This window comes from Corapipo altera, unplaced genomic scaffold (genome assembly GCF_003945725.1).
Source record: "Corapipo altera isolate COAL_440 unplaced genomic scaffold, ASM394572v1 1, whole genome shotgun sequence".
NCBI classification, from domain to species: Eukaryota; Metazoa; Chordata; class Aves; order Passeriformes; family Pipridae; genus Corapipo; species Corapipo altera.
In genome coordinates, this window is record NW_020884873.1 from 13,844,498 (window position 1) to 13,857,442 (window position 12,945).

The following is a 12,945-nucleotide window of genomic DNA, read 5'->3' on the forward strand; positions in this document are numbered from 1 at the left end:
TATAGCCAGCCCTGAGAAACGGAACCATTTTGTGCCACACAATCACTTCAGCTTGTGTAAGTTACTGAAATGGTGGTTCTGCTGGCAGCACCACAACTGTAGCCAGGGACATTTCCCAAAGAAGGGAAGCCTCCTCCACCCTTTCAAAAGAGCATAGACTAAAATGCCCTGGAGCCAGTGAGATAGCAGCATGTGGTTGGGACAGGGATAATTCTAAAGAATGAAACATAGCAGGACATTCATGGCCAATGGAAAATGGTTGAGGCAGCAGCATGACTCACTTTGGATTCAACCTTCTTCAGAGAGAGCAAAGCAGAGTTTCTGACAGGCACAGTCCTTTCTACCATTCTTGCCAATTCCGTTCTCATCCCCCTCTGCTCCATCAATCCGCTCTTCTGGATTTATCCAGGATGTGACCCCATTTGATGACGACAGCCTAAGCACTCCTCCAAAAAGAGGGGTGGCAAAGGGTGCAGGTTCTCAGGAAATCACTTGTTTTAATGTTTGTCATTGAGGGCCTGATAAGTTACACTGAGCTGACTGTAATGAGTATCAGTTTTTCTATTGCTCAATGAGTGGTGTTCCACCTCAGTAGACTCCTTGCTTTTCCTTTCATCACCTTTCCACTGAGGAATTTATTGACATGTTGAAAAAAGATGATGGTTGCCCTTCAGTTTGAGACATATCTGACAGTGAACTCTAAAATGAAAATTTAGCAACCACATTTTCCTGGGTTGGATGACCATGTTCAGATGGCATAAAGGAAATTTCTTCTGAAGCCCAAAAGAGAAGTTTTGGGTTCAGTGTCCTTTTTCCGATTGGCTCTCTAAGTGCTGAAAATACACAAGTAGGGTTGTTTCTATAGGGTTAAGCAATGTGAATAAGGCCCTAATAAGCAGCTGTATTCTGTGATAGCTGTGCAAGCTAGGTCTTGGGATTTCTCTTATTATTTCAGTATTATACTTCTAGAAAGTATCCCAGTTTTCCTGCACCTCACATTTCTTGTATTATTCTATGTATGGAGAAATGTAAGTAAATTTTATCATTAGAAAAAACCCCAAGATGATCTGAGAATATGTGTTTTTCCAAGTTACCTCTGAATTCACTGCTTTTTGAATTCAGCGTAATTCATTAAATGAAGTGAAAACTTAAATAAATTGTGCCTTTTACATTATTCCCCCAATCGACATTATACTTAGCAGTACTAAGTACTAGTACTACTACTAGTACTCTTAGTAGTAGAGTGTTTATTTCTAGATAAACCTGAGAGTACTTTTCATAGAGATCCAAGACATAGGAAGGGGATTTTCTCCCAGGTTTGACAGGTGACCTAGAGCCAGTAAACTTCAGTTTGTACCACTTAATACTTCCGCTGAGGTTACTTGAACCAAAGGTGTTGTAACACCACTTCTGAGATGACAACTCAGTAGTCTGGTCTAGAAAAGTCAGGTTCCTTTACAAAACCAGTCTCAGGGGCAGCATCCTCCTTCAGCCCTTCCCCTTGTGCATTTCCATGAGCCTTGCCACTCCCGTCGGTGGCAGGGTAGGGGCTGAGGCGGACGGAGCGTATCCCATTGGCATCGCCAGGGTCGCACCCGCAGCAATGGCAGCTCCGCCCACACCGCCTGAGGGGACGCGCGCGCAGCAGAACGCCCAATCATCGATCGCGGCCGGGCGGGGCCGCCGCCGCCGCCGCGCAGGTCAGAGCGCGGCACGCCGAGGCAGCGATCGGGGGCGGGGCCGGGGCCGGGCTGAGGCGGTGCCGCGACAACCAAAACAACGGCGCGGCCCGGCCCGGCAGCCCTTGCGCCCGCGCCTTGCCGCCACCTTCACCACTGCCGCCGCCGCCGCCTGGCGGGGCCCGCTCGGGGTGCGAGGGGGGAGCGGAGACACCCCTCCATCCCCCGGTGGCGCCGCCGCCGCGATGAAGCTCCGCGTGCGGCTGCAGAAGCGAACGGCGGCCCTGGAGCTGCCGGGGGCGGAGCCAACGCTGGGGGAGCTGCGCGCGCAGCTGCGCGCGGCCCTGCTGCCCGCTTGGGGGTACAGGTACCGTGCGGACCAAACCATTGGGGGGCCCGAGGGGGGCGACGGGGCCGTACCACGCAGGGGGGGAGGGGAGAAGGGGGGTTTGCCCCCCGCGACGCCCTGGGCGCGGTGGTGCCCCCTGCCGGTCGGGCGCGGCCGTGCCGGGGAGCGCGTCCCGGGGGATTAAAGTGTTCCCTGTCTGAGGGCTTTTCCCCTCGCACGGGGTGGGCTGCCCCGGCTCCTGCAGCGCCCGGGACGGGTGCTGCTTCTCGGCTGGTCGCTGCGGAACGGGAGAGCAAAACTTCGGGCGTGCTCGGCTGCGAAACGCGAATCCGCAACTCAGTCAGAGCTGAGTGGGGTTTGTGCGTGGCCCTTACGTTACACAGTGCAGGGTGCAGGGTGTCAGTTTTACAGTTCCCTCAGGCTTCCTGGAGAGTCCCCGGGTTTAAATTTCCTAAACGTTTTATCTGTGAAGAGCTCACGGCATACTCTGTAGGAGAGTGAAGTCTGCAGAACCAATTTAAGAATCGCCTACAAAAGGGGTTTTTTGTGGCGGTGGCTGAAGGGTTTGTGCCGCAAACCTCTAATTAGGTCCGATGTACTGGTGTTTCACTGGTGATTCACGTGTGACGTGGGCAGGAGAAATCTGAAGTTGGTGCTTGTCTTGCTACAGTGGGTGTATTTTAGGGTAACTGCTTCCCTGCTAACCAGTTTCATTTCTGTTTATTTTTTTTCATACGTGCTTACCCTGAAGCATCTTATCTTACCCTCATTTGCGATTACCATCCTGTAGGACAGCTGCTGATCTTTGAAAGTAATGTTTTGCTTCATGAGAAAGCAAGATGGTTGAGTCTACAGCGCTATTTATTTTTAAATAATCTCAGCCACTAGTTTGTTTAAAGCTTGTTTCCTTAGGTCTGATATCTTCGAATTTGAAGGGCATTTGTTCGCTTTTGCTTGTAACTTTTTAATGAGAAATTTCTGTAAATGAAGTTTTATCTACCAAGCAGCTACAGTTGCTTAAAATGTACCTGGAGAGAAACATGGGGGGAAATAATGTAATACATTTTTTTTGCCCTCACTCTTTCTCTAATGTATAGCTCATTATTAATGGATTAAACCCCATGGCATAGTACTGTTGTAATACAGAGTATGCATTTCTAACTATAGGGTCATGGAATCATTAAGGTTGGAAAAGACCTCCAGGATCATCAAGTCCAGCCTTTGTCTGATCACCACCATGTCAGCTGAACCACAGCACTAAGTGCCATGTCCAGTCATATATACCTCTGTATGCAGTTAGCCAGTTGCAGCCAACCATGTTTCCTTACTTTTTTTACTTTTATTTTTCAGTTCTGATACCAAGTTTTCAATAACATTGAACAGAAAAGACGCTCTCACAGAGGATCAGAACACCTTAGCTTCGTACGGGATTGTTTCTGGTGATTTGATATGCTTACTACTAGAAGAAGCAGATGGGCAACCCAGCCTACCTCCTCCTCCTCCTTCTGCTCCTCCTCCTCCCCCACTTCAGAATGGTCGTGAGCCGTCCCCCTTGATCCCCAACAACAGTGAAGCAAACAGTCCAAAAGAAGAAGGGCAGAATGAACAATCTGACAACCAGAAAGCTCAGGGGGAAGTTCAAAAGAGTGATGAGAGGGTAAGTAGATGAGAATTGTCCTGTACAGCACAAGGCAAAAAGGAAGGTATGTTGTTGTGTCAATTGCTGTACTCTATAGGAGAGAGTCTCTTCAGAATATTTGGCTCCTAATACCTGTCCAGTGTTTATCCAGTTATTTGAATGGAAATTTGTCTCTCTACATTCTATATTACCTGTGGCACAGAAGCTAATTCAGAGAGCCTAAAGTGTTTTAGATCTGACGTTTTTACAGGAGTGACTGTTTTTGCTGGAACATGCACTTTTCCTAAGGAAATTAGGATTATGTTTCTTACCTGCCTCAGCGCTGTCTTCTTGAGGAAACTGATTCTAGGTACTGAGCAGTTGCAACAGGCACTGCCTGTTGAAATTGGACTCTTTTTTTTTTTCCTTTCATGACCTTTCTCTTTCTACTTTTTTATTTTTGTAATGTGTCTGTAGTTTTGTCAGGTAACTTAATAACATGGTATGATTTTTGTAGAAGAAAGGAAGTTACAATAAAGCCACAGTCCTCCTTAAGTGACAGCAGATGCACTCCATGGATTTTTTTTTCCCTGCTATTTAGGCCTGTTGTGTTTGTTGGCAGTCCTAGTTACCGTTTTGGTTACTTGCCATGCATGTTGGCTAAGTTCAGATTAGTGGTGATACTACAGTGATTAAATTATTCCTGTGTATGTTGCAAAAATTCTAATTCTGAAGGTTTAATATAGTATTACCATGTTGTCTTCAATTTGTGTATGCAATAAAATGACATATCCTTTAATGAAGCACTTGTATTATAAAGATTAAAAAATACAGAGGCTATGTATATAATCCCAGTCTCCATCTGGAATGCTGGAAAGTGGAGGTGTAATGAATCTTGTATATACAACTTGTATGGGAAATCATGGGAAATGGAATAAGCAAAATGTTGATGTAAAATGTTGATGTATACAGAGGTGTAATTTTCTGAACAAAGTTATTTTTCACTTTCTCCTGAAGGCAGGATCCAGCCTAGAATTTCCTTCTGGATTAGTCCCAGAAGATGGTGACCTGGAAGAAGGTACAGGCTCCTATCCCTCAGAACCCATGCTGTGCAGTGAAGCTGCTGATGGTGAAATCCCCCATTCCTTGGAGATGCTCTACCTTTCTGCTGAGTGTACTAGTGCCACTGATGCCTTGATTGTTCTGGTTCATCTGCTCATGATGGAGACAGGCTATGTACCTCAGGTAGGTAGGTGCACAAGCAAATAGAAATTTCTTGGTCAGTGTGAGAAAGCTATGGAATATCATGGGAGTGTGCAATGCAGGATCCATCTGAGGATCTGCTTCTGCCTTGTATATGTGAGTTGGCAGCAGGGGCTGCTGAAGTACCAGCTTCTCTAATTTCCCTGAGCAGTAATTCTTTGGGCTAAAGACTAGAGCAGCTTTTAGGTGCAAGAGAAAAGGCCTGTCCCTGTGTTTCTTTTGGTCCTCAGTCTCCCTGGGACCCAGCTGATAACCTTCTGTTTCTGCTTTATGCTCTTGAGCCATGTGTAGATGTGCTTAAATTGTAGCACTTCATCAAAGTACTGCCTTAAGTGTCAGTGTCATCTCAATGGTAGCCTGCTCAAGTGGTGCTTAGCAAGGCCTAGGTCTGCCAAAATATTGTCTCCAATTCAATAGGAACTTCAGCTAAGTGTTGTTAGGCTTTGGTTCCACCAATCTGTAGAGGTATCGTACTTGAGCACCTATGGCAATACCTCTGTACAATGTGTGAATTCACTTTTTCCCTTCCATTTGCATTTTATATTTACTCATAAGTAGCTGAACATGCAGAAGAAGACTTGATGTGAGGAAAGGTGTTTAAATTCCCATATTTTTTTCTTGCAGTGAGGCTAACTAAGCACATGTGTGTGTCTGGTTGACCAATACCAATTTAATAAATCTGCTAAATTCATCACATCCCCATAACTTGAAATACTACCTGAAGAATACATTTGCCACTGGGAAAAAAGTTTGCTTATGTCAGTGAGCAGGCTTGGAAGTAGGCAAGATAATTGCTTTACAGATTTAAGAGGAAAGAATCTACTTATACTTGTGGTTATGTCATATCCACCCCCTGGGATTCCATCTGAGCCTTTTCATACTGAAGTTGAAAGAAAAACTGTTAGTCGACTCAAATTTTTGAATTAACTTCAAACTATGATTCTTACAACCCTGTCAGATATTGTAAGTTCACAGAAAAGGTGCAACAACATGTTTTTTGTGCAGCAAATTAATGCATGTGCAGGAATGCTGGAATGAGTGACAGAATGAAGCATGTGTCTCAAAGAAATAGGTGTGAGTGATCACTGAAAAACCTTTCCTGTCAGGACAAAAAATTACTAAACTTCACCTTATATTTGCTCTTTTTGGGAAAATAGTGTATAATCACACATACTCTTAATCACTGTGTCATAATATGCATTAGGACTGACCTAAGAGTTGAATTGCAAACAGCATTGGTACACTGCTAAAGTGTGACAGTGTGTTACCTCTTTGCATTTTTAGGGGACAGAAGCCAAGGCAGTCTCTATGCCAGAGAAGTGGAGGGGGAATGGCGTTTATAAGCTACAGTACACACATCCCCTTTGTGAGGAAGGTTCTGCTGGTTTGACTTGTGTGCCTCTGGGAGATCTTGTTGCTATTAATGGTAAGTCAGTCAAATTTTTATCCTGGATGCACATTGCTAAGTATCACCATTGTTTAGCAAGAGAAAACTTATATGCACTTTCGTGAGGTAAGTTTTGAGCTGCACCTTTATTACTTGGGTTGCTGAGGTGCAGGAGATGCCACTTCCTGATGCTGAATACTCGTGGCATTTCTGGTCTCTGTGTTAACTGTTTGTCTCCCTCTAATTATAGCAGATCAGTCCTTAGGAGATTCAGCTGGTCTTTTCACAGCAGTGTTTTAGAAATTTTTTGTGTCTCATTTCATACGAACTTTGGTATACATTGCCAGACATGAAAAGATCTGCTCCAGCTACAGTATTGTGTCTTATGTTCTTTGCAAGACTTAAAACTTCCAGACTATGTATTCTTAAGCTCTGATGTATAATCTTTCCTGTAGTACACTGACTGTGATCTCAAAAATTGTTTTTAGTTTAAGACATTCAGTCCAGAAAAATTACAGAAGTCTAATTTTTCGAAGCAGCTTCCATATCACTTGATGGTTTTTTTTGAGATTTTTTTGTCTTTTTTCCCTTTCTATTCTTTATTTTATTTGGCATTTAAGTAATTCCACGTTTTTGTGGAAACAATATTAAATTGGGACTTGGTTCTAATTTTAATCTTTGATTAAATCTTTTCCGTTTCTATGTAAAACTTGTAAGTGATTTTGCCAATTTGTATAAGCACATATGTTTTCTCAAAACCTGTACATATTACGATCAGATGTTTTAACCATCTTAAGTTGGGTTAAGGTTAGATTTAGGACAGTGTTATAGCTACCATGCATAGAGTGTTCATAAAGTAAACTTCTGTGTTACATCTCTTTTCATGTGATAGAATTGTTGAAGGTAATGCTTGGTTGCTGCTTTGCTATTTTAAGTGCCTTTTTTTTAAAAAGTTTTTATTTGTCTACCTGCTTGGTGTAGTATTTTCCTTGTGTGATCTAGTAAGGGAGGAAAGTAAAACATCTCTAAAGAGTAAAGCAGTAATGAAGTTGTCTTTGTCATCTCTCAGAGTATTTTAAGTTTTAAAGTGTCTTTTTTTTTATATTTGCAGCAACATTAAAAATCAACAACGAGATTAAAAGTATTAAGAGGATCCAGCTATTGCCAGCATCCTTTGTTTCCTTTCAGGACCCAGGTATGGTTGAGCTATGATACTCATAGTGGTAAACTGAAAAGTAAAGAAGTGATACAGTGGGTAAAAATATGCTTTAGTATAGCAGCAAATAGGTACAGAATAGCAAAAAAGAATAAGAATGTAGTTACCATTTAGATTAGTCATAACTTTGTGGTAAAAGGAATTCAGAGTGTAGCCATTTATTCATATTTTGTTAAAACAAAATGTATTTCTTGGATTAGCAGTGTTAGAAAAGAACCTTGCGAAGTCCAATTTATCCTTTGGCCCCTATGCCTGTAATTTATGAGGTCCTAAGCATATGTGTGGATCTCTGGGACAGCAGTGCTGGAAAATACCCCTTTCTGCCTGGCAGCTCAGGGCTTCAGAGGCTGGTGGTACCTACACTCTTGTTGTGGCACTGTAATGGTTAAATTCTTTTTGTCAGAAAACACGTGCTGGCCACATACGTTTCTCCAGAGTGCCAAAATTGGAGGGAAGACTAAGTCAAGGAAGCAGAGGAAGGCAGATTGATGTGGATCCTTGTGAGCACAGGCCTGACTAGTGTTTTGTTCTCTGAAGTAGATGAGCTGCTTTATTGGCAGTTGAGACTGACTCGATGTCCTACCATATGTTCTAGGTAGTCCCAGTCACTGGTGTATAAGTCTAATTGAAAGGGTTTAGAAGAACTGAGTACTGAAATGTGTCCAATATAACAGTAGAGTCTTCTGGCTCTCCTTTCTTCAGAGAACAGAGTGGATAACCACTTCTGTCAGAAAAATTATTATTTCAGGCATTTAGAACACAGATGTATGTTACACATGAGCTTTGTAATTTGACAAAGGAATCTCTGACAGCTTGAGAGTCGGTTTGTTTCTGAATAACTCAAGTCTTCCCCTTAACTGTGCTTTCTGAGGCCAAAGGGAAAGCTGAACTTGACCATGGAAGTGGTCCCTAGTTGCCAATGACTGACTTGTTGCAAGCAAGTTACACTGTAGCTGCAGAACTGCTCCCATCGAGATCACAGGCAAATTAGAGTTCTACTTACAAGAAAACTGTAATTCTCATATAATTTTTGCATTATAAACCTTTGAAGTTAAGCTTTTTACCTCTCTTCTTTGATAGAGAAGGTTGCAGGTGTTTACAAAGACCTTCAGAAGTTATCCCGTCTCTTTAAAGACCAGCTGGTTTACTCTCTCCTGGCTGCTGCCCGACAAGGTGAGAGAAAATATTTATGTTAGAGATGATACTTAATTTGTGAGGATGGAAGGGAGGGGGTCTATCAAAAACCTTGAAGGAAAAGTGTTAGAAACAGCTGCTCAGTGATGGCTATATAAAGAGTAAGCATAAAGTAATATATATGTTGTAAAGAAATTATATTGATCTTTGTAACTGAGAAAATATTAATATAATTCTGGTTTTAATTTTTCATTGCTCTAGTCTCAATTCAGAGACTGAAATGGAGTGGCTGTTTTTCACACTTAATGATGAGAAAATCATACCACAATAATTTTGTAGCAGTAGTTTTGAAGTATTTCTTTGTCAAAACAGAAAAATTTGTATAGCATCATATTTGGAAGTCTAACCTCAGTAATGATCCTGTCAGTAACTGATCATTGAGGGCTTGGAAGGGATGTTAGGAAGTAACCCATGCTGGTGTTTGTGAGGCAATAGGAAGCCAGGCTGTCTCTGCACAGTTACTGCTGTAAAAGGTCTCAGCTTTGTATTCTGAAGACTATTCGATGGAATTCCCTCTAGACTTCAGTGCAGGAAGGTTTTATGTGAAGCATGTGCTCTGTACTTAATGTGTATTTTGCAGACTCATGAAATTGGGCAGGTCTTTTTTTCTTTACCTATTCTTTTGTTCTGTAGTCTATAAACATAGTTAGGTGTTTGGAATGTTTCTTAGGCATAGTGGTCAGTGTAAAGTGTCATTTGCCCTATTTCATGCACTCTATAGATGTACTTAGAGTTGCAAGAGGTCTGTTTTGCAAGAAGTCACATCACAGTAGTTGCTGAGAAAAGTGATGTAACTCAGGTATGAAGGGGAGAGGATTTAAGGGAAAGATTATAATGTTCTTACTTTCTTTTAAGGTCTTTAGAGATAGAGTAAACTCCACACCACTTAAGTGATGCTTCTGTTTTCTTCACTGTGTAGCTCTGAACTTGCCAGATGTGTTTGGGTTAGTGGTCCTTCCTCTTGAGCTCAAGCTTCGGATTTTCAGGCTTCTGGATGTCCGTTCACTCATCTCTCTCTCTGCTGTTTGCCGTGATCTTTACACAGCTTCAAATGACCAGCTTCTGTGGAGGTTTATGTATCTGCGGGATTTCCGAGGTAATGTCGAGGCACATCTTTCTCTAATTACTTCACGTTAACAGAGGGATTAGGTGTGACAGATTTTGATAAGAGGCTCCTCAGGCAATCAGTGATGTTATTTAAACACTCTGAGGAAATGCAGTACTGTTGGTCAGCTGTAATTCAGGTTAAGCCAGGAAAATTGCTGACAGTCTTCTGAGCCATTACTGGTGGACTATGTGGTTCTTCCCATTGCGTGGTGCAGGCCTTCCTTGTTTTCATCTGTTTCCTTTGTTACTCTGGTGTACTGGCTATTGCAGATATTAGGAAGTGAAGGGAGGATATATTCCTGCTACAATTTCTCACACAGGATTGAAGAAACAAAGGTAGTCAAGGGAAGTGCTGTCAGAAGGCACAGGTTTGGACAGTATTTCTGGGATTTCTCTACTTAGTACCGTTTGGAGATAATGCTTTACATAGAATGAGTGTGCAAGTAGATTACCTATTAATTGGTCCTGGATCTTTATATTTTTTAAGATGTGTTATCTTTATGAAAAGATGTATTGACCAAATAGTGTTTTTTCCTGACTTGATTATTCTGCAACTTCTGACAAACTCTGGGCACTCGTGGCACAAGCGCTACTTGCTTTTCTTAATTTTTTCCTTCTCTTTGTAGATCCTATTGCAAGGCCTCGTGATACAGACTGGAAAGAAGTAGGTGGCTTTTTTTATATAATCTCTCTGAGATGAGTCTAATTTGAGAATTAAGCACAGACTTTGGGAGGCAGTAATGAGTTAAGTTTTAGTTTAAAAGTATGGCGTTCCATGTATGCGTGTTCGTCAGAATAGGAGAAAGCAGCATCAACAAGTTACATGGTGTGTGCCTGAATTGTGGGTTAGAGATCTTCCAAAGATGCTGTGTCTGGGCTTTGGCAAGCAGAGGAGTTGCTGCTCTGGGTTTTCAGACTGGTGAGGAGCACTTTTTTGAGAAGTGCCATAAAACTAAATGCAGCTGCTGAAGCTGGAACACTTACAGAGCTTTAAAATGCCTTCTCTTTTTCTGTCTGCAGCTATACAAGAAAAAGTTGAAACAGAAGAAGGAGGCCCTGAGATGGAGGCACATGATGTTTCTGCCTCCTATACCTCATCCAATCCCCTTTCATCCCAACCCATTCTATCCTAATCCCTTTCCTCCCAACCCATTTCCATCAAACCCAATCTATCCTCCAATGATCATTGGTGGAGAATATGATGAGAGACCAACACTTCCTTATGTTGGAGACCCAATTAACTCACTCATTCCTGGCCAGGGAGAAGCACCAGGTCAGTTTCCTCCATTCAGACCACACTTTGACCCCATTGGTTCCTTGCCTGGAGCAAGCCCTACGCTTCCAGGACGAGCTGGTCCCAGTGACAGGTTTCCACCCAGACCCAGCCGGGGCCGCCCCATGGACATTCGCCGTGCGTTCATTTGATTGCGGCTTTTTCCTGCAGTGAGTTTTCTAGTCGCTGAGCTTGCTTCCTAACTGCAGGAGATTGCAAATCCCAGGCACTAACACCTGCCTTCTCTTCAGATTGTGTCAAGAACATGTGTGCATGGTAGTGTTCCAGCCACAAAGGCTGGGTTTGTTTTGTGCTCTGGTAGTGCTGTACCACCTGGCACTCAGGTCTGTTTCACAAAGAGCTACGACTTAGAGCAGTTTGTTCTCCCTCCCCTCCTCCTTGCCCTTAGTTGTCTGTGAAGTGCTACTTGCAGACCAGAAGGATACCGACCAAATGCTGCATCAGATAAAGAGCACTTTAAATACAAACCCTGTACTTGTCTGTCTTATTTGAAGAGTTTTACTAAATTGCCAGGAGAAATGATGATGTTTAAAATCTACCAGGCTAATTAATAATCTTTATTAACAAAAAAGTTACCATGTACCACATAGAACAGTTACCATGTACCACTGTCATGGTAGATGTGTGTTCATGGATATTTTTGAATATGTTGTTTCCTGTAATGTTTTATTAGGTAAAAAGCATTTTTGTATTGTTACTTAATGCACAAAGAATACAGGGAAGGAATTTTCTTTACAATAGAAGTATTAGAACACAAATGAATTAATTTGACAAACAACTGAGTAAAGTCATGCTACAGTGCAACTCAGAAGTCTAAACAGAAGCAGAGCAACTTTACAAAGAATCAACAGCAAAACTTTGTCTTTCTCCTTGACTTTACAAATAAGGATCTGTAGTACATGGCTGCATTTACTGTGTGTGAACTAAAAGTGGTGCAAAAATGCATCTTCTCTCCCTGTCTGACTTAAGGAATTAAATAGGCTGACCTGGTTGCAGTGGAAATGGGGTCACAACAACATGAGAAGCAGAATGAATTCTCACTTCAATTCAGTGAATTCCATTTAATTCCATTACTTAAGTATCAGATTATATCTTGCCAAAAAGAAATGTATTGTAGCATGTTAAGAGCACCATTCAAGTATTGTCTTATTAACTAATGAGCAACTAACAAGACCACTGTTAAAGTCTCCTGATGAGATCTGCAGGCTGACACTGGAGCTCAATTAAAGGAAGACCAGAATGACTAAACTTTGCTAGAACTTTTAATTCCTTACGTATTTTTTAAGCTGATTGATCTCAGTGTTTCTATAAATGTAAATGGTACTGATGACTGTTGTGACAACTGATGCTATTTTCTAAAACCTTTTTGAAATTCCAGCAGTGGAAATGGAATGGCATTTCCTGTTAAATACAAGCTATTTAATCAGTAATACTTATGTGCTTTTTCAGGTGATATTTCAGTGACTCATCTTGTTTTGTATAAAATCAGCTGACTTCAGTAGGGTCAGGAAGTTTTGCCAAGTAAAATATAATACTTTATTTTGCTGTCAAAAGTTGTATTGCTTCTTTCTTCCCTTTTCTACTTCTCAGCAATGGTTTCCCTTCAATACCAAGATGATCCTTAACTTTCAACATTTACCTGCAGTGGTTGAATTGTCTTCTTCCAAAAGAATTTTCACAAGTGAAATTTGTAGTCAGACCTCTGTAAAGAAGCTTACAGTGTTTCTTTATATTCCCCTGACTATAAAAAGGAAAAGGGAAATCTACACTGCACTGATCTTGCACCATCTTGTCCTTGTGATGAGTGCTTCAGCAATGAATACATAATATTCAGATAA

General features: G+C 41.9%; 2 protein-coding genes across 4 annotated transcripts in view; one reads left to right on the forward strand and one right to left on the reverse strand.

Moving 5' to 3' along the window:
* LOC113953742 (BPI fold-containing family C protein-like) overlaps positions 1–1,520 on the reverse strand; it is a 29,007-nt gene extending 27,487 nt beyond the window's left edge. The window contains 1 exon segment of the mRNA XM_027657257.1: positions 282–1,520. The gene's annotated coding sequence lies outside the window, so the exon portion shown is untranslated.
* Positions 1,521–1,664: 144 nt separating this feature from the next.
* On the forward strand, positions 1,665–12,660 carry FBXO7 (F-box protein 7). Of its 3 annotated transcripts, none has more exons than XM_027657205.1 (9): positions 1,665–2,046; positions 3,379–3,685; positions 4,664–4,891; positions 6,194–6,335; positions 7,408–7,491; positions 8,593–8,685; positions 9,752–9,802; positions 10,440–10,477; positions 10,834–12,660. In XM_027657205.1, exons 1-9 carry the CDS (start codon positions 1,925–1,927, stop codon positions 11,236–11,238), a joined length of 1,470 nt encoding a protein of 489 aa, XP_027513006.1. In that variant the 5' UTR covers positions 1,665–1,924; the 3' UTR covers positions 11,239–12,660. The 3 variants fall into 3 exon arrangements, with proteins under 3 accessions (XP_027513006.1, XP_027513010.1, XP_027512997.1); XM_027657196.1 differs by having other exon boundaries at positions 1,666–2,046; positions 9,626–9,802; XM_027657209.1 differs by lacking the exon at positions 9,752–9,802.
* Positions 12,661–12,945: the final 285 nt, after the last annotated feature.

Bases quoted from the DNA above. Each gene is read 5' to 3' on its own strand.
- FBXO7 (XM_027657196.1), top strand. From the start codon at position 1,925: ATGAAGCTCCGCGTGCGGCTGCAGAAGCGAACGGCGGCCCTGGAGCTG. The intron at 3,686-4,663 runs GTAAGTAGATGA...TTTCTCCTGAAG, and splicing joins TTCAAAAGAGTGATGAGAGG to GCAGGATCCAGCCTAGAATT. The intron at 10,478-10,833 runs GTAGGTGGCTTT...TTCTGTCTGCAG, and splicing joins GTGATACAGACTGGAAAGAA to CTATACAAGAAAAAGTTGAA.